Source organism: Leptonychotes weddellii, chromosome 2 (genome assembly GCF_054177405.1).
Source record: "Leptonychotes weddellii isolate Sample4059 chromosome 2, ASM5417740v2, whole genome shotgun sequence".
NCBI classification, from domain to species: Eukaryota; Metazoa; Chordata; class Mammalia; order Carnivora; family Phocidae; genus Leptonychotes; species Leptonychotes weddellii.
In genome coordinates, this window is record NC_138370.1 from 142,430,068 (window position 1) to 142,457,023 (window position 26,956).

Here is a 26,956-nt window from a genome sequence, read left to right on the forward strand (position 1 = left end):
TCTAATAGAACTTATTCTAGTTTATGGCCTCTGGACATTGTTAAGACTACAGCAGTGCTTCTCAAACAATCAGTTCAAGGGCTTCTTAAAACAGATTAATGGGCCGTGCCCCAGAGTTTCTGATTTTGAGGGCCTGGAGTAGGGGCCCAAGAATTTGCATTTCTAATCTTATATGTGATAGTGATATTGTTGGTCTGGCATTACGGTTTTGAGACCCACTAAGCTATAGAATGAAGTCATACTTAGGATCAACCAAGAACTGTGTCATTTGAATCTGCAGTGGGTATCTTATACTTGGAGTTAAGGTATGGGATTATGATAAATTCTGATGTACTGATAAATTCTTGTTTACTTTCTCCTTCCTTCCCCATACTATAGATTTCTTGGGGGCAGGCACTATGTCATATTTATCCTTGTATCCAGCCCCTTGTTCCCTGTTTGTACACAGTAGGTGGTTGGTAAATGTTTGTTTGAATGTGAATGAAACTGAACTGTGGAAGTGTTATAGACATATCCTTCTAGCTCCACTGATGCTCTCATATATACTCTGTATATCTTCTGGACTGGTTTGAATTTAACAAAAAGAAGATTTAAGATACCATGAAGAACTGCACCTTTAAACTGTGCCCCACATATACAATTCTACTTTTAAAAATTATTTCTGAATTTGGTTTTATCATCCCTGTGAAGCTTTTCTTCTTTTTACTTGAGCAAATTATTTAATGTGTCTGTAACTCAAAATTGTTCATGTATAAAATGGGGGCAATAATACTACTCACTTCTGAGTGCTGAGTATTAATGAGTTAAATGTAAATGTCTTAGTGCTATATATGTGCTAGCTATGGTGATGATGGGATGGGTATTTATCCATAAACAGTATTGTTTTGCAAGCTCTCTATAATTATTTTTAAAAAGCTTTTTTTAATTGTTGGGATTAAAATGGGACATTTTGAACTAGATAGTATTGGTTCTTGGTAAGGTGTTTGAAATGACATATGCCCCACGTGTTAGCAGAATGATGTTAAGGGCTGAGTAGAGTAGAAGAAAACCATCCCACGTTGAGTGGAAAGAGTAGGACATCTCATCTTTAAATGAATATCAAGGTTGGATGTTTTAGAAAAACCTCTATTTTTTGGTGTGAAGTCTGTAATGAAGATACAGTCATTATATATTATGCATTTTAATCAGCTTCCTTTGGAACTGCTTTTCAGCTCTTTCAGAATATAATCTGGCTTTTGAGATAACACATACTTGCACACCTGGTTTTTTTAAACAATGAAATTACTACCTACTCAAAAGTACGTAATACATACATGGACAATTTAACAAATAGTTAAAAAGTCAACACCATATAACTTCACCCAGGTCAAAAAATACAGTATTGTTGCATCTCAGAAGTCTACCAAAGTCCCTGTCTGGCTGTGGTTCCCCCCCCGCCCCGGTCCTATTTGTTACCTCCATCTGCCTTTTATAGTAACTATTTCCTTGCTTATATTTATGGTTGTCACTACTTATATTTGTATCTGGAAACAACCTTGTTTGCTTAATTTTATACTAAAAGTTCAAAAGTATGAACTTGTGTGACCTTAGTTTGTTCTTCATTATGTTTGTCGTGTTTATTGCATGTGGCTATAGTCTTGTTTCCATTGTACGAGTATACTATGGCTTATTGTATTTGCTTTACTCTGGGTAGATATTTGAGTTATTTCCAATTCCAGACTCATACTTTATTCCAAAATATTGCTATGAACATTCTTGTTTGTGCATTCTAGTATATGTGTATATAGATTTCTCTAGGCATATAGTGGTGCCATTGCTTGGTCATAGGGAATGTATAATTTCAGCTTAATGTCATATTGATTTCCAAAATAGTTGTACAATTTACTATCAGTAAATTTTCTAATTTACCGCCAGTATTTTAAAGTTCCTGTCATGACATATCCTTGCCAACACTTGGTATTGTCAGAGTTTTAAATTTTTGCCAGTCTTGTTACATTTTGTTATTTTAATTTACATTTTCCTGATTACTAGTGATTTTTAATACTTTTTCAGGATTAATGGCAATATTTTGGTCTCTGGGACATATATTGGATACCAGCATAGTATACTTCTGGATGAATTTCAGTTCTCCTTGTAAGCTAGAGTAATCAGTTTCATTAACTTATCACAAAAAGAAGATATATTTGGAGGATATTGGGGACCAGTTCATAGACTCTGAAGGAAATGCTGTACAGCAAGCTTTGGGAAGAGCAGAATCTGGGCAGCCCCCAGGGGCTTGCCAGCAGGAGCTCAGGGGGCTCTGTACTGAGAGGACTGTTCAGACCACCACCTCTTTCTTTTTAGTTTTCAGATTATCAGGAGAGAAGATCTGATTGATCTCCTTAGGTTGAGGGGCTCCCTTGGCATAGGCAGCAAAAGACAGGGGACTAGAACAGATAGCATAGCCATGGCCATGAGAAAATTGTGATGAGCCAGGTAGCCATCCCAATTTATGTCTTCTGTATCTTCTACCAGCAGTGGAGGTGAAAGGCATGGAGATTCATGGAAGAATTGTTAGATGGGGTAACAGGATCAAATGCAGTATTCAGAGAAAAGATACATTTTGAAGGCAGAAGATTCAGTTAGAGACAAGAGAGACTTTCAAGATGGTAGTGAAATTGTGAAGAGTGACCATGAGGTCTTTTAGGAGGCAGAAAGATACAACATCCAGACCAGTGGTTTGTAGCTTTTCATCAACCCCCAACATTGAAAAGATAGAACATTATAGCCATGATTCTGTGTAATTTCAGAAAGATCTTTATTGATTGTGACAGGCTTCCCTAGTCACTTTCCCCTTTGGAATTATTGATTGAAAGTAAAGTAGAGTGGTTAATTACTTTTAGAGAAGATGACTGATGTAATTACCTCACAGGTTAAAGAAGGAACAAGAGACTACAGAGACATGTTTTGAGAAGAAGAGAGGCTAGGTGGTCAGCTGATGCTGAATGTTTGTCTTCTTCGTGAAGTCAGGCTAGAGGCACTGGCAGGAATGAAGGTGGGAATGAAGTTGAGGAGACAAAGACTTTAAACAGCCCTGTGAGGCAGGTATATGACAGTGAATAAATATTGAGCTTATTAAGCAGTGTTCGGGGCCTCGTTAGGTGTAGAGAGAAACAAAACTGAAGTGGTCCAGGAATGCTAGTGTGGAACTCATTCTAGCAGCTCAGCCCTATGATGGGATTGATGAAAATGTAGTCTGAGTGTCCAAATTTAGTTTTGGTATGAATGTCTCAGCTAAAAATGAAAGAGCAAGAAATCTAATTGCACACTAGAGAGACACTAAAGGCATTGGAAAAAACTTGTGAATTTTTTTAAAGTGAGTAGAGTTAAGAGTTGGAAGGATCCATCTACTGAATCATAAAGATCAAAAGTTGGAGAATTCAAATGTTTATTAAGATGCCTACTATTTATAAGGTGTCTTTGTTAATGAGTATAAGAGACACAAAGAAATAGACCATTGCCCTCAACTAACTTATTACTTTATATAGCTAAATATTTTATAATAGCTAAATATATCAAGCACATAAAATCCTCGCAACAGCTATACAAAATTCTGTTACTCTGTTCCCAGTTTTATATGTGAGGAACAGAAAAGTTGGGGGGCTTGCCCAAGGTTTCACAGTTGGTAAACAGGGAAGCTGGCCCTCAGTTGCAGGCAGCCTGACTTTGGAATTTAACCAGTAACTCATGGTATCTTTTATTCCCAGTCTGGTTGGAGAGACATATCTCTGAGGTGTCTAAGCATTTTTTTTAAGTTTAAGACCATACAAACAATGTCACAATAGTTTAGAAATATATTTCTTACATAATTACTATTATTTGTTCAAATATAGGCAAACTGCTTTCATGCTTCTATGGTGATTTAAGCCATTTCTTGAAATTTGGATAAGATTTGAATACAAAGAGGGTCAGAACGTTTCATCTGAAAGCTTGCCTGGGATAAGAAGATAGTAAATAAGTAAAGACAAGGAGCCACCTAGATATCATGGCAGTTACTGAGTTCGTTTGGCTATCTGTATATGTTTTGATATATAGTAGCAAAGAGAAATGATTTAGATTAAAAGGCTAAGCAGTTGTATTACAATACAGTGCCTTAAGGACAAGGAAGTTTTCTTTCTTTCTCATATAACCATACGGGGAAGGTAGATGTTTTGTCACTGTGCTCCACGTATTCATCCAGGAACCCAAGTAAGCCAGGCAGCTCTGCTTCTCTTTGACACATGGTTTCCGTTATTGCTCTAAATGTCATCATTTAAAGCACATTGAGAAGGGAAGGACCTGGATGTGTGCTCTTGAAATGCTTTAAGGCACAAAAGCACTTAATCTTATATTCCATTGGCCAGAACATAGTCACATGGCTATAACTAGTCATAATAGTGATGTTCCACTCCAAGATACACTCTTGGAGTGGAACTGGGGAGAATATGTAACATTTCTGTGTAATTAAAGTAATTTATATCTAAAAGAAAAAGTTGAAAAATTAGATGATTATCCAGGGTTGATTGACCCTATTGTAATAGACTCTCTCTCAAAATAGTTGTGGAGGAAGGGGAGTTTGCAGAGTCTGACTAGAATGTAAATATGATTGCCTTATTTTGGTTTTATTTTAGCTTCCTTGTGGTCACAGATGCAAAGAGATGTGTCATCCTGGTGAATGTCCCTTTAATTGCAACCAGAAGGTAAAACTTAGATGTCCTTGTAAAAGAATAAAAAAGGTAAATATTTTAAGTTATTGAAAATACTTTTTTATGTAAAAATTTTCTTTGTGTTTTGGTAGTTCTTTGGCTTTTTGCCTTTTAAGATCTTATTTTTTAGAATTGTTTTATTGTTAGCCTGTTTCTGTAAATATTTTAAAAATCAGCTTTGTTTGGCAATTTAGTTTTCTGTAATTTATTCATAAAAGAACTTTGTCTTGTATTGGAATCAAGTTCAGTGCCCTTTTTTGGATAGAATCAATATGCTCTAGCTTTGAGGTCTTTGTACAAGGAACACAATGTGAGTAATAAAGTGAGTTTCATGGTTTAAGAAATGGTCTGGAATTAACCTTTGTTGCTCTTGTTTATGAAACAGTTTTTGCCAGCAGTATCGGGTTGTGAAAACATAGCCTTAAAGAGACTTCACATGCATAGCCTTATAAAATTAGAAATTAACAAACTTGGAGAGAATTCATTTTAAGATAGAGGTAATGGAGGATTAAAAGGGCAAAACTAATGATTGGAAAGCTCGACGGAAGCAAACTGCACACCGTTCATCTAAGCTTACAAAGGAAGAGGCTCACTGTTGTCCGATGTCAGTGGCTGGGTGGTCTTGTTTTCAGTTCTCCTTTTCCTTGACTTCCCTGTTCACACTGTCCACCTCTGATTTTTGCTATCTTGGTTAAAGTTGCACCTCCTTTTTTTCTTCATGTTCTTACAGTCATCCCCTAAAGCTAGTCTTTTTCTTTTCTTTAAATTCACTCTTGTATTCATCCATCCAACAAATATTTATTGAGAATCTTTTGCTTTTACTGAGGATCTTTGCTTTTCATTTATTTTCACAGCTTCTGTTCACTTCCTAGGATAGGTAACTTCTGAATTTAAATGTATAGGCCTGACCTCTTCTGGAGTTGAATCCATAGGTTTTAGATATTTAAATTGGACCATCTTTTTTTTTTTTTTAAGATTTATTTATTTATTTTTTAAGATTTTATTTATCTGAGAGAGAGAGAGCGTGCACGCATGTGCAGGGTGAAGGGCAGAGGGCTGAGCAGGGAGCCCAACGCGGGACTTGATCTCAGGACACCGGGACCATGACCCGAGGCAAGAGTAGACACTTAACCTACTTGAGCCACCCAGGTGCCCCTAAATTGGACCATCTTTATGTGAAAATCAATGCTTGGTCACGCCATTTTAATCTGAGATGTCTCTCAAATTTTCTCTCATCTCATGTTACTGTCCGAGTGTGGTCACCACCCACTAGAACTTTGGCAACAGCTCATTCTTGGACTTTAAGAATAGCTTCATAACAGATTTCCTTGCCTCCAAGCATAATAATTACCCTAATCTAAGTTCTTCAATGGTTCTTCATCACTTATGGGAAGAAATATGCATTTAAAAGAAACACGTATGCATATACAGACTTGGCATTCAAGAGAATCTATGATGGTACCTTTGCCTGCTTGTCTCCGCTCTCATTCTCCAGCAGTCATCCTGTGACTCTGTTACTTAAGTGCCCTAACATATATGCTATACTCCCTTTTAATCTGTGGCAATGTAGACATTCTTTCTTTTCTGTAAAATGCCAAGTTTTTTCCCTTTACTGTTCCGTTTACTAGAATCCTGCTAGTACTCAGTGCAAGCATTTCCTTGTTTGGGAAGGTCTTCCTTCCCCTGACTCTCTTGCGAAGACTTAGATGCTGTTTCTGCTTAGTTTTCTTTATTCTAGGTTCATGACTAAAAGCTTTGTGATTCTAGGGATGTCTGTAACCTTGTTTTCTCATCCATAAAATAGAGTTTATATGTACATTTATTGAAAGGAATGAAAGAGGTAATGCTTATATAGCATTTAGCACAATGATTGTTAATGTTTAATAAATAATAGCTGCTACTACTTACCACATTATTATGTTATTTTTCTTATCGTATCCCCTGTCCTTAGCAAAATGCTTTTCATGTAATAGGTGCTCGATAAGTACCTTGGAATGAGGAAGGGTAGGGTCCCTCTTTCAGGCTGATAGACTTAACTGCAAACACAATATTTATTTTTGTCTTTAATGTTTGTATATGTTATTTTTTCTTTGTCTGGACTATCCCTGGAGGACTCTGTTTATAACAACCTCAGCCAAAAATGAAGAACTAAAGTGAGGAAAAAAACCCTCTAAATAATAAAATTCCATGCTATAAAGTGTTTTCATTAAAGTATGTGTACTTTGCTCATAGGATTGATGATCACATATCTTAACTCTGGTAAATGTAAACTAAAAAAAAATAGTATCTGAGAGTTTGGTAAGAAAGGAGAATTTGATATAGATAGGTACACTTAGAGCAAAAGTGATATCTGGCAGCAATAAAAAGATAGATAAAACATCTACAAAAGCAAATTCTAGGACTTTAAAATAAGGACCACTTATTCGAATAGTTCACAAATTGATTATAGGATTGATGTCACATCATCAAGAAAAGAGTAGATTAGGTTTTTATTGTTTGACTAAGGAGGCATTGAAGTGCAAACATAAACTTTAGACCAATTTTAAAAAATTTTAAAACTTTTTAAAAAATTAAATGGTTGAGAGGAAAATTTGTAGCTCTCCAGAAAATTCTCTAGAACTGCATGAGTTGGTAGCCATTAGCCACATATTGCTGTTTATTTATTTGAATATTTTTTAGCTTTATTGATGCACAATTGACAAAAATTGTATATATTTAAGATGCACACATGGGGGCACCTGGGTGGCTCAGTTGTTAAGCATCTGCCTTCGGCTCAGGTCATGATCCCAGGGTCCTGGGATCGAGCCCCGCATTGGCTCCCTGCTCAGCGGGAAGTCTGCTTCTCCTTCTCACACTCCCCCTGCTTGTGTTCCCTTTCTCGCTGTCTCTCTCTCTCTGTCAAATAAATAAATAAAATCTTTAAAAAAATAATGCACACATGATGATTGTGTATACATACACACTGTGAAATGATCACAGCAATCAAGCTAATTAACATTTACCACCTGGTTACCATTTCTTTGTGGTGAGAACACACTCTACTCTCTTAGCAAATATAAAGTATATAATACAGTATTATTAACTATAGCAAGCATGCCATATATTAGATTCCTCAGAACTTACTCATTTTATCACTGAAAATTTCTACCCAGTGACCAATTTCTCCACATTTCACCTCACCCCTAGCTCCTGGCAATCTCCATTCCCTTCATAGCTTTTCTAATTTTTTAGATTCCACATATTAGTAAGATCATACAGTATTTGTTTATCTATATCTGTCTTATTTTACTTAACCTGATTGTCTCCATGTTCACCCATGTTCTCTAAATGGCAGGATTTCCTTCTTTTTTGTGGCTAAATACTATTCCATTATTGGTAGATAGGTGGACAGATCACATTTTCTTCATCCATTTATCCACTGATGGACACATACCTTGTTTCCATATCTTGGCTATTGTGAATAATGATGCAGTGAACACTGGAGCACAGTTATTTCTTAATTTTTTCATTTCCTAGGTATATATCCGAGAGTAAGACTGCTAGAACCTATATTAGATCTATTTGAAATTTTTTTAAGAAGCCTCCATACTGTTTTTCATACTGGCAATGTTAATTTACATTCCCACCAACACTGTACAAGATTTCTTTTTTTTCCTATATTCTTGTCAACACTTGTTATCTATTGGCTTTTCAATTATAGTTATTCTAACAATTGTGGGTTGATTATCTCATTGTGGTTTAGATTTGCATTCCGTGGTGATTAACGATGTTGAGCACACTTGCATGTATCTATTGGCACACATACAGCCAAATTTGAATTTTAATGAATCAACATGAAATAGTAATAAACATTTCCTTGATTTCACTGGCCACATTTTGAGTTTTCAGTAGCCGTGTGGAGTTAGTGTTCCTCCTTTGAATAGCACAGATGTAGAACATTTTTATTGTCTCAGAAAGCTGCGTTGGGTGGTACTACTCTGGAGCATTTTATAGCACAAAACAATAAAGAAAAATAAAGAATGAAAAGGAAATTGAAGCCAAATTGATAGTGGCTCTTAGTGAATAATTATTAAATGGATGCTTTAAATTTTATGGTATTCACTTTTTTCCGTTAGGAGTAAATAAAGGAATGATCACTGTTTGAATCAAGACATTTAATACTTGTAACCATATCATTAAATATTCATGAACATGACTTTTAAATAATATGCATAACCTTAAACTGTCAGATATTTTGCTTTTTTATGGCATACAGTTAGGACTCTGAGGACTCTAAAAATCTTTTAAAATCAAATTTTTAAAAAAATGTTATTTGTAGGAATTGCAGTGCAACAAAGTACGTGAAAATCAGATTTCAATAGAATGTGACACAACATGCAAGGAAATGAAGCGGAAAGCATCTGAGGTAATGTCATGTTAAATGTCTTTTTTTTTTTAAAGAGAGATAGTGTGAGCGAGCACGGGGTTGGTTGGGGGAGGGACAGAGGTTGAGGGAGAATCTCAAGCAGACTCCCCACTGAGCGCAGAGACCGACACAGGGCTCAATCTCGCAACCCTGAGATTATGACCTGAGACAAAATCAAGAGTCAGATGTTTAACCAGCTGAGCCACTCAGGTGCCCCAAATGTCATTTTTAATGTGCTAATTAATGGCCTTTTCCTATTTATTTTGTGCATTACTTTATGTGCTTATTACAAAGAACTCAAAATCTCATCTTTTTTGCTTTTATAAGAAAGCCTATTTTTTTCTTTTTTAAGATTTTTTATTTATTTGAAAGAGAGAGTGAGAGAGAGAGCATAAGCAGGAAGGAGAGGGAGAAGCAGACTCCCTGCTGAGCAGGGTGCCTGAAGTGGCGCTCAATCCCAGGACCCTGGGATCATGACCTGAGCCGAAGGCAGTCGCTTAACCAACTGAGCCACCCAGGCGCCCCAGGAAAGCCTAGTTTTACAGACCTATTTTGAATCCCCAAGTGTGCTCTTTATTGTCTAGTGTGTACTAGATTTTCTTTCCATCCTTGTACCACCAGTTAGTATATGTGCTCCAGAACATAGTTGTTCATCTTAATGTTAGTGTAAGCCTCCTGAAAGTTAGGTTAAAATAATACAAAGTAAGGGGCGCCTGGGTGGCTCAGTCATTAAGCGTCTGCCTTCGGCTCAGGTCATGATCCCAGGGTCCCAGGATCGAGCCCCGCATCAGGCTCCCTGCTCTGCAGGAAGCGTGTTTCTCCCTCTCCCACTCCCCCTGCTTGTATTCCTTCTCTCACTGTTTCTCGCTCTGTGTCAAATAAATAAATAAAATCTTAAAAAAAAAAAAAAAAGACAAAATAAGATTTTGGAATTCTTTGCTGTTTGGGTTACCTCTAGTGTCACTATTTCCCTCCATCAATCCAATTAATGAATAAACTCTTGATTTTACTTAACACTAAGGATTCCCTTCCAGATAGAGCATTTGTGGAAAATGGTCAATTTCAACTCTAGAAAAAGAGTGGTATTTAATAATTTATTGTAGACTTAGTATGGTAACTCAAGAGAAAAAAATCAGTTTTAACACTTTCATTTTGCAGTTTTGTAATTCTTTGAATTGTAATCTCGTATCTATTAAGTTGTTAAGCTGAAATGTTTATATAAAGGACAACACTATCCCTCCCCTCACCTCACAGTCTGTTAGAACCTTGGTAACACCTCAGTGTAACATTTTACATGTCTTTAGGTAATTTCCAATATAAAGTTACCAAAAGTTGTTATGGGTTAGTGGATCCTGGATGGGAAGATGTTAAAATTCTAAATAAAATTTGATGATTACAATGTTAATTCACTTTTAAATGTCTTTAAACAGATAAAAGAGGCAGAAGCCAAAGCTGCTCTTGAAGAGGAAAAACGAAGACAACAGGTAACTCAACAAAATATTTATGTCTCTTTGTATCATTGTTAGTTTTTATGCAAACACAAGGTATATTCCACAGATAAACCGGGAGCCAGTCAACTGTTCCCTGGACTGAAAATAATATAGTTCCTACAAAATGAAAATTAGCCACTCACTCACTTCAGTTCAAGTATACTGAACCTCTGAAAAGGCGTGAAATCTTGTATAGTCCCAAATTTACTTCCTTGCCAGGCTCATCCATTCCTTACTGATAAGAGTTTTAGCTCCTCCTTTGGTTGGTGGATGGGGGTTGGAGTGTGGCAGCATCCGTTTTAAGGCATCTCCTGGAGCCCATGTCTTCACTCACCTAAAAGTATTTGAGTTCTGTTTTGCTGACTTGCAGATGGTCTGTAAAAATGAGTGTTGTTTACTAACCAATGCATTTACTTTAACAATATATTGCCTTATTTCCCTTTTAGATTCCTATTAGCAAGATTATTATCTGTTCTTTGCTATATATGAGATAACTACATTCCTGGGGGCGCCTGGGTGGCTCAGTCGTTAAGCATCTGCCTTCGGCTCAGGTCATGATCCCAGGGTCCTGGGATCGAGTCCCGCATCGGGCTCCCTGCTCTGCGGGGAGCCTGCTTCTCCCTCTCCCACTCCCCCTGCTTGTGTTCCTTCTCTCACTGTGTCTCTCTCTGTCAAATAAATAAATAAAATCTTTAAAAAAAAAAAACAAAAAACAACTACATTCCTGATATCCTGTTTGCTCAAATACCATATTGGTCATATACTCCAAAGAGTGGTTTAACTTTCTAATAGTGACATATAATTATTTGTCAGTTTGCATTTTGAGATGTTTATACTTAGCAGGAAGGGTATATTATATGCAAACTGTTGTCTTTTGAATGAGGAAATTACAATTTGTATGACTTCGGGGGAGGACATTGGAAACAATTTAGGTAGCAATAAAGGTGGGCTAAAATGACCTCTGATATTATATGGTTCTATAAAGTTGATTTGCCGAATATTCCAAAATAAGTTATCAGAGCTATTACACTAAAACATGGATTGACTGGAATCCTGGGAGATTAACTTATTAGGAATAGTTTAGGGTGAACCTTCTTCCCCTTTTTATAAACCATTTGGATGGAAATTTTAAATATATTCCCTATTTACTGACCTTTTAAACAGAGTGTATGGAGCATAATTTAAACTATAAATGATGACTGTGGGTCATTATTAAAGCATTAGTTATTTTACTGTGTCAGTTCTCAAGTTTGGCTGCTTTTAATGTATTTTGATCTTGTTCTCCATTTCAACAACAACTTGAGAGTATTCTGACATCTTGGTTCATTGAAGAATGCTTCTTTGTGTTAAATTAAGTATAGGATTAGGGCATCTTCAAATGTGGTTTATGGGCAAAGTAATGGATATATTAACTGAAGTTTGTACAGTTGACCCTTGAATGACACAGGTTTAATCTGTTTCAGCTGTGCGGGTCCACTTTTGTGTAGCTTCTTTTCAGTGTCTACAGTACAGTCCTGTAAATGTATTTTCTCTTATGATTTTCTTAGTAACATTTTCTTTTCTCTAGCTTACTTTATTGTAAGAACACAGTATATGATACATACAACATACAAAATATGTGTTAATCAACTGTTACTGGTAAGGCTTCCAGTCAACAGTAGGCTGTTGGTAGTTAACTTTTGGGGGAGTCAAAAGTTGTATGTGGATTTTCGACTGTGTGTGGGGTCAGCACACCTGACCCCTGCATTGCTCAAGGGTTAACTTATATTTCCTTCTGTTAAATAAACAATTACAGAATCTTGCATGGATATTACACATATATGTTTTAGTTGATGACTGTCATGTTTTAGTTACGATGCACTGTAGTATATCATGTTACATTATCCTGTATAAAGTTAAGTAACTTCTTAACAGTAGAATAAAAATCCACATTTTATAATAAGTATCATCCAGTTATCCTTTTTTAGGACCAGTTTTTATATAATTCTGCTTTCTAAAATTGTCATTTTGTTTAAAGCATGGAGCATTTTTCCCCTGAAGAATTTCTGCTCTGTTTTTAAATATACTTGATAAAGATAATCTGGAAGTTTTTTCCCCTACTCACTTGAATTTCTTTCATACAAGCCATTAATGTTTATTATCAGCATTGTAAAAAAACTAGAATTATAGGTATTTTTATCTCACTGGGCATCTCTTAGTACTTGCTAGAAGCTGTATATTATAGAAACCCAACAGATTAATGGTGTTGAAGTATAAAATTAATGTCTATATTTAGGGCACCCTGATTTAATCAGATGTTTGTATATTTAAATAGTGTCAGGGGCGCCTGGGTGGCTCAGTTGGTTAAGCGTCTGCCTTCAGCTCAGGTCCTGATTTCAGGGCCCTGGGATCAAGCCCCCTGGTCATCATTGTCATCCAACTTCCTGCTCAGTGGGGAGTCTACCCCTCTCTCTCCCTTGTCCCTCCCCCCCCCCCACAACCCAGCTTATGCTCTCTCTCTCTTTCTCAAATAAATAAAACCTTTAAAAAAACTAAAAGTAAATAAATAGGGATGCCTGGGTGGCTCGCTCTGTTAAGCGTCTGTATTTGGCTCAGGTCATGATCCCAGAGTCCTGGGATCATGTTGGGCTCCTTGCTTGGTGTAATGGAGAGCCTGCTTCTCCATGTGCCTGCTGCTCCCCCTGCATGTGCCCGTGGGTGCGCTCTCTCTCTCTCTGACAAATAAATAAATAAAATCTTAAAATAAGTAAATAAATAAAAATAAAAATAAATAATGTCAAAGTCAGGCTTACGGTCTGAAATAATCTCTTTTGTTACTCCCCCATTTCCCTTTCTGCTTACCTAAACTGAATTTGTTGAATACAGTCTGTAATGGATAGAGTTTTTTAAAAAAATCAAATCACTGTATTTATTACATACCATTACTATTAAAACATTTGGCACATTGATTTATTTTCATCTGGAAAATTTCAAGTCAATGTATGTATTGAATTTAATAAAAATGATACTGTTTTGGTTTTTGATTTAGGCTGAACTGGAGGCTTTTGAAAACAGACTGAAAGGTCGTCGGAAGAAGAACAGGAAAAAAGATGAAGTGGCAGTTGAGCTAACGCTATGGCAGAAATACAAATATTATCTCCTTCCAGCGTGTACAGTTGTGGTTTTAGTGTTTGCATGGTACATAGTCCATGATGTGGCTTAAAAATTTTTGATCTGTTAATATTCCTCAGATTGGATTTAGAGAAGTTGTTCATTCTGGAATATTAGGAAGTGTATACTGTAGAACATATCTATTCACATTCATCTCTATATTTTCTTCCAGCTGTTGTTAAAAGGACAGAATGTTAAGCTTTATCTTAATTAGCATACTAGAAGTGGCAATATAACATTTTTAATAGTAAAAGCATGACTGAAATTGTAAAATATCTCGTAAGCCACAGCCAGTGGCCGGGCAACATGTCAGTTGTTCATTGTGCTTCCTTGTGTTAACATAGTTGTTTCACTTCCTATTTCAAACCAACTTTCTTTGCAAAATTAAGATGAAACTGAGCCATATGTGCAGCAAAAGGAATATGTCACAATGTTTTCGTTACTTATTAAAAGGTACTTTTCTTGATCATGTAACTTTGTACTTTAATTATTCTCTAAAAGACCTCTTAAATTGTAACATGAAGCTATACAATTAGATTCCAGAAATTGGTTTATTAGTGAGGAATTTTTATCAGTTATTGAAATAAATTTTTATGTAGTAGGTACCTCAGAGGAAAATATAATTGTTTTTTAAAAAAAGCCAGGCTAGATTCCTCACATGTGGCTATTTCTTGTGTAAGAAGCATTTAACTGAAGTTTGGCATGTTTTGTAAAACTTGTATGTGTCTTTTCAAAGTAATAATTAAAAAACCTGGTATATATGAGCAATAGATGCTGAGCACAGGGCTTATGAGCTTTATATACTTATTCTCATTTCTTCTTACCATGATCCTGTAAGTAGATTTCAGCTGGAAGTAATCAGTTCTTATGAAAACAAGCTGATAGAGAAATATCAGTAAGCCAAATCTGTTTGAATTGTCATTTTAAATGGTTTTGCTATTTAATTTTTGTATGATTAATGTTTTCATTAAAATTTTTCATACCAAATTTGTAACCTAGAATATTTACTATTATCTAATAGTAATAAAATTATAGTCAGGAGCCTATAATTTTAGGCTAGGTGTTAATATCACTGTATAAAATCTCTAATACTTGATGCAAAACATAATTATTGATAGACACTAAAAAGTATAGAAGTATGTTTTAAACAGAAGTACAAAGAAGGATTTCTAAACTTTGCTGACTTTAATGCAAAAATTTTTAATGTTCTGTTCTTTCATCTAGTGTTAGCTAGTGTCTAAAATGAAAGGGCAGTCATTCCTTTCATTATGGTATTTGTGTTTTGACTTCAGGTTTTTTTCTTTTTTACCTTTCTCAGTGTTAGAGTACCTGGGTTGTGTTTCAGAAGCTCCAAATTAGAGCTGCTACACTCAAGTCATTTCCTTACTCTAAAATGAGTATTAAAGACTGAACAACTGGGTGTCTACCTGGGGAGCTGTTTTCATGTATCTCAGAATTTCAGCCTAATAAACAAGCCTGAAGCCTGTTTCCTATCTGTTTGTTGGGCTTCTGTTCTGGCTAGTTTTCTTTCTAATTTGTGGGGAAGAATTTAGTGAGCAGAGAGAGGAGATTGAATGAATGAATAATAAGCTGTTTACTGTTTTTTATTTGCTTCATTAATTTACCTAAAGTTACACACTATTTAATCAACAGATATGTTTCCTGTGTGATAGGTATTTTGTAGGTACTAGAGATAACCCCGATCCTTTCTCTTGGGAAGCTGGTAAGGAGCGGAAGATCGCAGGCAGGAAGTAGATACTCAATAAAATAGACATCCTTTCATGTGTGATAAGTGGTGTTTAAAAATGAAATGGTACAGAAAGTGATGAAAAAGGGGGTGAAAGGTCACTAGCAGCTTTAGATTGGGAAATCCCGCTGAGATGGGGACATCTGAACTATGACCTGAATGGCCTCCATTTGAAGATCTGAGGGAAAAGTCCATGAGGGAGGGAAAGTAGCAGGTACCAAGTCCGGAAGCCCCACAGACCATGTGAGGAATTAGGGTTTATTCCAGTCAGAGTGGGCGGTGTTGGAAGATTGTCAGTGGGGAATAGTTGCTGTCCTTAAGATGACTGGCTGCTGGCTGCTGGTGGAGACAAGACTAAGGGGCAGGGGAGGGAGGTGGGTTGGGAGCAGCCCAGGCTGGAGGTGCTGCTGAGGCTGGGCTCCAGTTCCCCACCGCCCTTGAATGCCCTTGAATGAGTAGCAGGTGTGAGGAAGCCCTGGAAACAGCTGTGTGAGAGTGGAAGGGGAGTGAATGAGACAGGATAGAGGAAATAAGTTCTTTAAGGTCAAAATGCAGTTCAATTGGGCCTAAATATGTACGTGAATTTGATCTGAGGGAAATAAAGCAGTACATTTTGGCCTTTTTTGCTTCAATCTGAACCAGTTAGAGAAGGACTGAAAAAGTTACCAAATAGCCACTAGGAATGACACAGATAAAATTGTGAATGTGATGGCCTTATCAAACTCCTCCTTACTTTGTGTCATTGTAAAAGTTGGATGAACTTACTATTTGAAATTTGGGGCATATTTATGTTGAAATCTTTAGTTTTTCAGCTTAAACTTTTAGGGATTGATCAGCATTTAGTGTTTCTGTTTCAATTACTTTCCCTATTCAAGTCCAAATTAAATTAAGATAATCTCAAATAAATTGGTATAGTCTTTGCTGAAATTGCCAGAGGAATTTTATTGAAGCAAAACATTGAACACATTTGCTTTTTGCAAAGAAGTCTGATGCTTGAACTTCATGGCTATGAATGTTAAAAATTTTAAACACAGATAAATATCTGTTGTAATGTTTAAAGATGACGTAAAGCACTTTTGGCTCTTCATGTTATTTCAAATGACCCAGGTATCTCCGGCTGTTACATTTGCCCATCCCTGGGTGTTAGAAAGTGAGGCAGATGTTTAAGCTCTGGAGCTAGAATTGATGTAGGGCAGCTTTGTGTCTTCTCTGGTCTGCAGAAGTTGTCCTCTGTATTGAGTGGCAGTGATTAGACCACCCTAAGCCATGGGCCTTAGAGTCTACTTATAAGTTGGTGAGCTGCATAGAGGGAAGAAGCACCCCCTAGAAAAGATGTGAATTTGGGGGTGGGGAGAGGGAGGAGCTGGGAACCCTTCAGCTCTCCAGAAACTCTTAAGGGACAAGAGACCAGGTGTCCACCTGGAAAACCGTTTTCTTTTTTTTTTTTTAAGATTTTATTTATTTATTTGACAGAGACACAGCGAGAGAGGGAACACAAGCAGGGGGAGTGGGAGAGGGAGAAGCAGCCTTCCCGCTGAGCAGGGAGCCCGATGTGGGGCTCGATCCCAGGACCCTGGGATCATGACCTGAGCCGAAGGCAGACGCTTAACGACTGAGCCACCCAGGTGCCCCACCATTTTCATGTATTGCAGAATCTTGGTCTGTTGAGGAATTTTAGATCTCCTATTTGCTGTGCTGCCTCTCCTGCTAAATTTTCAATTAATGTAGGGGCATGTATTTATGTGGTACTGTGAAGAATCACCCACATACAACCTGAAATTCCACAGTCTAGATTCATTTGAGTGAAAACACTTTTAGAGAGACCTTCCCTTTTCACCATCATCTAGCCATCCTCTATCTTAACAGTATTTTTTCCTCATAGCACCATACCTGTCATTGCATTATGTATTTGTTTATTGTCTCATCTTCTTCACTAGAACGTAAGCTCCATGAGGGCAGGAATGCAGTTTGTTTACTGATGTAACCCCAGAGTGGGCATGCCTAGCCACATAGTAGATGCTGGTATTAGTTTTCTCGGGGTACCATAGCAAATTACCACAAACAGAAAGGTTTGAAACAATAGAAGTTTATTCTCTCACAGGGCGGGAGGTCAGAAGTCCAAAATCAAAGTGACAGTGGGGTTGGGTAGGTTCGTCTGGACACTGAAAACTGTTCCATGCCTCTCTCTTAGCTTCTGGTTGTGGGCGTCAGTCTTTGGCTTGTCCTGGCTTGTAGACATAATCCCAGTCTCACGTCCATCTTCATATGACCTTCTTCTCGGTATCTGGGTTCTTTTCTGTCTCCTATAAGGACATTATTTGTATTTAGGGTCCACCCTGAGCCAGTATAATCTCATTTTAACTAATCACATCTGCAAAGACCCTATTTCCAAAGGAGGAAGGTGACATTCTCAGGTTCCAAAGGGACATTAAATTTTGGGGGCAGAAGAGGGGCAGTATTCAACCCACTGCAATGCTCGATATTTGATGGACGGATGAATGAATTCACAGTGTAATTCTAGGCTGTAAACTCCTTGCGTATTTTTCATTACTCTCTTAGTAATCGTGCTGCAGAAGGTAGGGTTTAACAGGTCAGTCTGGTCCCAGATTGCTTGGGCTCCAATTCTGGTTCTGCCACTTCCTAACTGAAATCTCGGGCAATTACTGAACTACTGTAAGCCTCAGTTTTCTCTTGTAAAATAGTGACATTAAACGTTAGCTATTTTTTGTCTGCAACTATTTTAAAGCACTTTACATTTTTAAAATTCTCACATAGCCTGTGTATTCGCATTTTACAACAAAGGAAACTAGGTTTGTTTCAAGAATTAAAAATAGAAAATAGGGGCGCCTGGGTGGCTCAGTCGTTAAGCGTCTGCCTTCGGCTCAAGTCATGATCTCAGGGTCCTGGGATCGAGCCCCTCATCGGGCTCCCCGCTCCACGGGAAGCCTGCTTCTCCCTCTCCCACTCCCCCTGCTTGTGTTCCCTCTCTCGCTGTGTCTCTCTCTGTCAAATAAATAAGTAAAATCTTCAAAACAAACAAACAAAAAAACCCAGAAAATAGGTAAGTCACTTTGTGAAGTACTTGGAACATAGTGCTTAGAAAATCTTAGCTATAATAATGATAAATGTGACTTAATCTCATAATTTTAAGACCTCTGTTACAAATTGATTCATGAATCAGAAAAAGAAACCTTGTTGTGAACTGAGGCACCTCAGTTATTGCTCACATGGTCGCTGTCATTGGGGGTGCACTATTCCTGGGAAGACCAGGCAGAATGCTGGCCAAAGGCAGGGGCATTTCGACAAATGGCAGTAAGGGACCCTGGTGGGGGAGGGGAACAGCACTAGGTGTGTGAGGACACTAAAATAAAATTCCTTTGGAACTTTCGCTGGGCCAATTCTTACTAACTTCTTCCCAAATGACTGTTCTGGTGTATTAGAGGAGAGGATTGTGTCCTAGCAATGTATTCAGTAAACGGAATGTCTACACAGGCTACTTTTAACATATGCAGAATATTTCAGTGTGCAGATATGGGTATGTTTTTTTCTTCTTTTAAACTGAAAAAAACTCTCCCCTCCCTACAACAGGTAAACTTCCAGTTTGCCTGTTTCTTGCTCTTTAATATTTTTAAAAAGCCAGCATCTTTAGATCACAGCTAAAAAGTTTACATTCTAAATTCCACATTATTTTCAAGTATCTTTCCATAGCTTATATATGTGTACATTTGCTTAGTGTATTTATTCTACTAGACTGAAAGTTCTGTGAGGGCAGGAACTCTTATTTTGTTCATCTGGCAGCTAGCAAATCCTAAATGAGTATTAGTTGAATGAGTAACTAAGTAAGTCATGGGGTAGCATCTCTATCTTAGCTACTGCTTGCCTATTATCATCCTGGGACGCTGGCCGCCTCTTTAAAATATCTCTTGTTCTCAAATTGCCTTCATTTGTAGTACTAAGCACTAAATAGGCCTGTAATATATGTGACCAAAGTTTGATCTCTAAAATCACCCTTTTCAGAGGTATATTCACAACCTTTAAGTTGATTTTTCCACAAATCTCTTCAAGGTTTGTATTTTTTCTTTTAAATTATCTAATTAGCTGGATATAATGCTAGACAATAAAAATTTCAAAAGGCTAGAAACGTTTCTTGTGAAATTAAAATATTTTAAGAAACTAACTGATGGTTGTCACTTTAAGCTGAAAAGCAAATGTGGCAAATTTTTAAAAAGGAGTAATTCAGATAGGTCATTGAAGATTACTGTGGGCCCTCTGCATAGTCAAAGTACTTTGGATATGTTAGGAGACTTCTCACATTTTTGTGATTTCTTACATTATAAACCTTTGTTACAAAGTATGTAAAAATAGATGTTTACTCTCACGCTAACAATACTTCAAGTATTCACTCTGGTGCATTGATAACGAGAACTAGTTGGGGTTTTTTTTTGCTGGAAAGAAGTTTAAGGAATTCTTATTTTACACCAGCAGTGTAAGCAGCTTTAGTTCTCAGAACATAGCATAGTTGTGGAAGAGAGAGGGACGCTTGTCTACCTACACTGGCGATCTCAAATCCACTGACGTAGATACTTTAATTTCACAGTTCTGGTAGCACCTCCACCAGAGGGCAGAACGTGGAAGGGAAAGGAGGTGAAAAATTCATACTTGCCTTCAGAATGCCTGTAGAAACACTGAGGGGTAAATCCCACCCTCCTTTTGCAAACTGAGCTAACTGGGGCTCAGATCTGCTCAAGGTAGACCTGGCTGAATAATCCGCTAGGCTCTTCGTTTTCAGGCTGGTGTCCCTGCAGTAGTGATGAGGTCTGATGAGGCAGTATTTTAGTAAGAACACAGGCCTGACATTCCACTGCTTCCAGGCATCCCAGCTCAGCACTTGGCTAGCTTAGGCTGGCTACTTTGGCTCCCTAAATCTTTCTCATCTCTAAAGTAAACATAATAATAATACCTCAGAGAGTGGTTGATAGAACTAAAAGAGAGAATGCACATATGGTACTCAGCACAAAGCTTGCCACAGATACCAAGAGCTTAATTGTTGTGAATTATGATAAACTTGTCAGATGCTGGATTTCAGGTCTGATGTTTGGAACACTATTTTACTATACACATGCAATATTTCTTACTTTTTCATTTCAGAAACAAAATACTGATTTTTCTCCAATTTTACAAATGTATACTCCCCCGACCCCAGCAATAATATTCAAGGGGCAGGTACCTGATACATACTTTGTTGACTATGCATGGCCTCCACCAGAAAAATGGAGATGGATTTATTCAATGACCTCATGAGTCATTTTTGAAATTTCCATTAAGATCTTGACTGAAGTTGGATGAAAACTCATTTCTAAGAAAAATGCAATGTATTCTCCTGCCCCCTTTCGCCAAACATGTGACAACTGTCTTGGGCTTCAAATGGTAAAGTAATCTTTACCGTTGTAAATACTTGCAGTTCCCTCCTTGATGTGTCTGGAGAGCCAATGCTAGTGAATGACAGAAAAGTGGAATCGTTGGCCTCTCAGTTGCAGCCTGTGGATTCCTCCCTAGGAAATTGCCACCTAGGTGTATGGAAGCAGCCTGAGGTTCTCCCGCATTCCTGGAGCCTCAGCAATGTCTCCGTTGTCTTGCAAAAGCCGTTTCTTCATGTAAAATGTAATAGAGGGCAAGTTTCTATTTGCCTAATGCAAATAATGCCGGCCTTCGAAACGTTAAATCTTTTTTTTTTTTTTTTTTGAGAAAACAAATTTGGCCTTTAATTGCCAGTGCCTGCCGTTATTTTGATTTTTACTTGGCTAGGCTCTGGCTAAAAGAAAATGGTCTAGGATGGGACAAGGAGATTTTGGCGAGCCGAGAAGTAACTCTTTTGCTCCCAACTACTCTGTCTCCCACAGCCCAAACTTTCAAGTTTCATCCTTTTCTTGCTGCCCTCGAGGGGCGTAAATTTGGTGGGATGGGGGAAACAGGCAGTCCGCTTGGCTTTCCCTCTGCCCCTGGAGAAGAATTTTGAATGCAAAGAGGTGGGGTTGCGGAGGATCTGTCCTTAAGGGCTCTTAAGGGTTGGACCCAGAGACGGGAGTGAAGGGAGGGAGTGGTCCGCGGGTGGGATCTGTCGAGCAGACAAAATGTGGGGCCCCTGCCCCTTGAAATTTAACTTGTCTCTTACTGAGTGAGGAGCAAGGCGTCCCTAGTACGCCTCGCCCCCCAGCCCATCCCTCGCAGGGCACGAAGAGGAGAGAACAGCGACCAGGGTAAGAGTGGGCAGAGGAAAAAGCGAGACATGTTCTCCAGCAAACAGCCCCCTGCCCTGGCTCGGGAAGAGCGCTACCGTCCAGCCCGGGGTCCGGAGCAGGTAAGACCCACGTACAGCGCTTGCCCGCAAACAGGTCGGCTGACCTCTCAGTCCGGTTGAATTCAGGGTCAACCCCTCCCTCCCCTGCGCCCTCGTCCCTCCGTGCCACCTTCCTCCCCCGCCGTCGGGGAGCTTTCGGCTTCCCCAGCCCGGCGCTGAGCTCCCTGCAACCTGTCCTCGGGCGCAGGATCCTCTACGGGGCGCTCAGCGTCCGCGACCCTCGCAGGGTCACGGGCAGAGTTTCCTTCAGCGTCAGAGTCGGGTCGGCCCGGAGACCCCGCTCCCCTTGGCAGGGGCGCCGCCACGTCTCCCACAGAGTCCCTCCTCGGCCGGGCGCCCTGCGCACAGCGAGTGGACTGGACGGCGCGCGGGCGCCGGCGGAGCCTGCAGCAGGAGCCGTCGCGACCGGCCACCCGGGGGTCCCCCGCTTCCTCGCTGCGCCAGCGTCGCGGACGCCCGACCTTTGCGAGCACGGCGCAGCAGCCCCGCCGTCCCCAGACGTAGGTCCGCTTTCCAGCTGCGCGCGTCTCGGTCTCCATCCCTCTCAGAGCCCGGACTCGCGCTCGCTTCCCCCCGCGACCAGCTGGTGCCTGGAGCTCGCTGGCCCACTCTGAGCGTTGGCACCCCATAACCGGTCCCGCTTGCAGCGTGCCGGGAACTCCCGCGTCCCCAGCGCGCAAACTTCGTCTTGGCGCAAATCCGCGGGGGCACACGGGGCGCCAGCCTCCGGGGGGCGCAGGTTCAGAGCTGCTCCGGGTTTGGCGGGCTCCGATCGCGTCCTGGAAAGGGACAGCGCTGCCCTTAGTTCTGGAGAGGAAAGGTAGGGAAGAGCATCACGGACGGTCCTCACTGGCCTGAGTCCCCAGGAACAGGGTCTGATTCGCGCCTGCCCTTCTTTTGCGGTGTCAGGAGGGTCCCAGAATCCGCTCACTGCCGCTCGGTCCCGGCTGCGGGCGGGGACTCTGCGGGCTGAGCGGGCGAGAGGAAGGTGGTGTCGTGTCGGATCCTGTGGGGACTCTTCCCCAGCTCCCGTGGCGGTGGATGGCGGTGCCGGCGCCTTTAGCACTGCGGGTCATTCCCAGCCCGAGCCCCGGGCGCTGCGAGCTGCGAGCTCGTCGGGAAAGCCGCCGGGTTGGGCGTTCGCAGGGAAGCTGTCCTCGCAGTTCATGAAGTGGAGCTTTCCTCCCGCGGCAAACCTCTGAGAACAATGCGCCACGAAGCCTAATTCATGTATAAGACTACGTACGGCGGCTTCTATATGCACATTTGTAGTTTGTAGGGTCTTTTGGTTTTGTTTTTGTAAAGGAATTTACTGATGGAAACAAAACTGCTAAGGAATGCCAGACTGCTACCAGAAAGGGAGCGAAGTCAGGATCGTTGTCCAAGAACACACATTTTAGCTGAAGGTGTTGAAATTAAAGATGCTGCAAAACATTAATTTTTGGCATAACCCGGAGAGAATGAGAAGAAACAATGCATTTTTTTTAAAAAGTCATAAAATCCATTTTTGTTAGTCACAATACAACACTCACCTGCCTGTTTGTATTATTTGGTGCCGGATAGTTTGTTTGTATGTGATATTATGCTAAAAATTAGTCCCCAAAACCAGATTCCTGGGGATTGAGAGGTTAGACTAGAGATCTAGGCACCTAGTGCCATCACCACACACCAGCTGGGGTTTCATTTTGGAAGAGCCACCTTTCCCACCATGGTTTTGCCTGGATTTCAGCACTTGCTGGCTCTGTTGTCCTGCAAGCCCTCGATTGCCCCTCTCCATTGTTGGGGGGCAGACAGGAAGGAGATTGGAGGAGAAGCTGAGCAGCCTGCTATCTCCAGATAGTTAGCATCGTCACGCTCTAAAATCTGTATTTTCAGATCCTCATACTGTTAATGAGGTACTTGGTTGCTCATTTTTCCTCTTTGCCTTACCTCTAGCCTCCCTTGACATAAAGACCTAAAGACTTGGGCTTCAGGGTTTCTGAGTGTCTCTACTGTTGGGGAATGGGCATTCCCTGAAGACCAGGAAAGCTGCCATACAGAATTTTCCTGAATGGGTCCAAGGGAGAAAGGTTTATTTCATGTTCCACTTTGGCCTTAATAAGTTATTTGCCAAGCATGTGTCCGTGCAGCCTGTTTGCCCCATCAGGGTTTTTGGCGTTCCCCTTTGCCTGGCCAAGTAGAAAATGGGGCAGGTTGGCTCAAGAATACTGACCTGTATGGAACACTAGATCCACAGGAAGCACTCAAGCAACCTCCAGACTTAACCTGTTCCATGAAATCTACTCAGACACATGCATATGCACATACACATGCATGCGCTTTTGTGTTTTAGACTGTTTTTCAGTGGGGGTAGCAATGGAAGAAGTCACAAAAATGAAGGCTGCTGTTAGCTCACATGCCTTGGAGGGGTGAGTATGGATTTTGGTGTTTAAGCTAAATTCAAATCTCTGGCTTTACCCCTTAAAAGTTACAAGGCTCTGGGCAAGTCAGAAACTTCTGTTGAATCTTAATGTCCTCATTCAGCAAATGGGGATAATACTACTGATCATTTATAAGAATGTAGTGAGGATTAAGGAAATGAATATGTCCTAGAAATACTACCCATATTAGTGGTCTCCCTAACCTATTTTTACTTAACAGAACTGGTCTCATCTCAGACCCACTGAGTCTGTCAGGCTTTTCTCCACATCCAGGCTTCTGTGATTCTAAAGGTGTGCTCTCCAATAGAGTAGCTGTTGGTCACACATTGTTATTTAAAATTAATGTCATTATTTAAGTCCATCAAAATTAAATCCAATTAAAAATTCAGTTCTTCTCTCTCACTAGACACTTTCCAAGTGCTCAATAATCACATGTGACCACTGGTTACCATATTATGTTGATAGAACATCTTTATCAATGTGGAATGTCCTCTTGAGCTTTCTTTTACTTGAGTGATAATTTAATGAGGCTCTTGGAGGATACAGGTTTTCTGTCCAGTGCCTCCTTTTGCTTCTTTTCTTCCCAAGGAGTGGTTTTGTATTGCTAAATCACTTCTGTTTTGTTGACGTCTCTGACACTGCTGGGGTATTTGTTGAATGGTAAATGGCTAGATCCCTTTATAAATCAGTCAACAAGTGTGAATTAGCCACAGAGTCCTTGGGTGTTCTCCCCTCAGCCTTGATGATTTTTGTTAACGTATTGTTCTTTTCCCTCACAATGACCTTTATGGCTGATGGTTTTCCTAGTTTTGGATCAGAGACTCTAATCTAATAGAGGGAGGCTCTTCTATCTCCCTTGTGCCCTGACATGTTGATTTCTTATAAGAATGACCATACAAGAAGACTAGGTTCCATGTTTGCCTCAAATCCACTGAGAATGTTCAGTTTATTCAGATTTGAAACTAGCACCTCCGCCTTATTCTGTAGGACCCCGTCCTGAACCTATCACCATTTGACAGACTGTATATTTTACCTCTTTATTTGGATTGTTTTCTGTGTCCTCCTACTCTCAGATAGAAGCGCCACATAGGCAGAGATTTTTCTGTTTTTTTTGTTCATTGCTAGAAGAATGCCTGCTACATAGTTGGTACTTATTAATTATTTGTGAATGAATGACTATGCAGAGACATATTTGGGACTAGCTAGGATAGATTCTGTATTAGGTTCCCAGGGCTCTGTACCAAATAATTACAAACTGTGTGGCTTAACACAACAGAAATTTATTCACTCAAGTCCAAAATCAAAACGTCAGCAGGGCCATGTCCCTTGAAGGTTCTGTGGAGGAATCCTTCCTCCCCTCTTCCTAGCTTCTGGTGGTTGCTGGCAATCCTTGGCCTTCCTTGGCTTGTAGCTACATCACTCCAGACTCTGCCTTCATAGTCTTTCCCTGCATTTCAGTGTTCTTTTTTCTTATTATAAGGACACCAGTCATATTTGGTTTAGGGCTAGTCCTAATCCAGTATGACCTCACCCTAAATAAGTACAAAAGCAAGACCCTATTTCCAAAAAAAAAAAAAAAGGGTCACATTCTGAGATTCCAGTGGACATGACCTTTGGGGGACACGATTCAAGCCAGTACAGATGCAGATAAGTAATCCTTTCCCTGCCTGGATTCCTAACCCCCTAGAGGTTGATTTTGTTTCTGGGGCTTTGCTAAAATCAGCTTTGTGCCAAATACAGTCCACAACGTTGGTTATTCTTACAGACAAATAGTCACCGCGCAGGATGGGAGATTAGGTCGGCTTTCTACATGCGTGTGGAATCCATGGGATGGTTCATTTCTGGATTGCTGGAACCGCTGCCCCTTCCTGAGCCTGTCGCTGTTCCCAGCCCTGTCGCCAGCCTCGACTTCTTTCTCTTTGCTCAAATAGAGCCCCTGTTGTCCCAGAGCGCTGGTTGGTCTGCCTCATCCCCGAGCATTCTGTAGCAGTGTTTGCTCAGCTCTGAGCTCCGCCGAAGGGTGCCCATCAATTATGTTTTCCGCTCTGTCTGCTGGCAGTTGCCTCTGTCAGCTCACCTTCCGGCAGCTGTTTGAATATTCTCCTGCAGTACATTTCTGATGTCCACACCATCAGAGCTGGTGGCGACAAGTGCAGTGTCAGTGCTTGATGGGCTGGTTGGAGATGCAGGGTGGTCCTGTAGGTGATCCATCTTGCCATTCAATATCAGTGCTGAAACTCTGTTGGCAGCTCAGGAGGATATCTGTGGAGAAAGGCCAGGCATCCAACAGTGTGGCTTAGGAGTTGGGCAGAAAATAAAGGGGTGAGTGGTGAAGAACATTTTGGGGCCACTAGTTGTGCTCAGCCCAGGACCCCTTTGAGCCTTTAGGCTGACAGTGTTTGAAGAGCACCTTTTATTTCCAGCAGTTGGGACACTTTTAAAGAAAGGTCTTTATGCAGCTGTGAAAGTGAACCGTGTCACTCTCGAGAGCCTCATGAGGTCATTCTGCTAAAGTGTCACAGTAGCATGGTAAAGGTTGATAGCACCGGGAAATCTTAATGTGGGGCTGCTCGAACCCCATGAGTAGTGAAAAACCTCTGTAAACTGTTCCATGTGAAATTTTCTGGCTCGGGCACCATAATACCCTGAGAGGTTAAGAGTC

At 40.1% G+C, this 26,956-nt stretch overlaps 2 protein-coding genes across 6 annotated transcripts in view; both read left to right on the forward strand.

The window, feature by feature from the left end:
- Positions 1–15,268, forward strand: part of NFXL1 (nuclear transcription factor, X-box binding like 1) — a 78,052-nt gene extending 62,784 nt beyond the window's left edge. For all 5 annotated transcript variants that reach the window (XM_031035554.2, XM_031035555.2, XM_081812419.1 and 2 more), the window contains exons 20-23: positions 4,650–4,754; positions 9,043–9,129; positions 10,560–10,613; positions 13,648–15,268. In XM_031035554.2, the coding sequence (XP_030891414.1) occupies positions 4,650–4,754; positions 9,043–9,129; positions 10,560–10,613; positions 13,648–13,821 (420 nt within the window). In that variant the 3' untranslated portion in view covers positions 13,822–15,268. The remainder of the gene's footprint in view (positions 1–4,649; positions 4,755–9,042; positions 9,130–10,559; positions 10,614–13,647) is intronic.
- Positions 15,269–21,297: 6,029 nt separating this feature from the next.
- CORIN (corin, serine peptidase) overlaps positions 21,298–26,956 on the forward strand; it is a 189,216-nt gene continuing 183,557 nt past the window's right edge. The window contains exon 1 of the mRNA XM_081813164.1: positions 21,298–21,874. Coding sequence (XP_081669290.1) covers positions 21,803–21,874 — 72 coding nt within the window. The 5' untranslated portion in view covers positions 21,298–21,802. The remainder of the gene's footprint in view (positions 21,875–26,956) is intronic.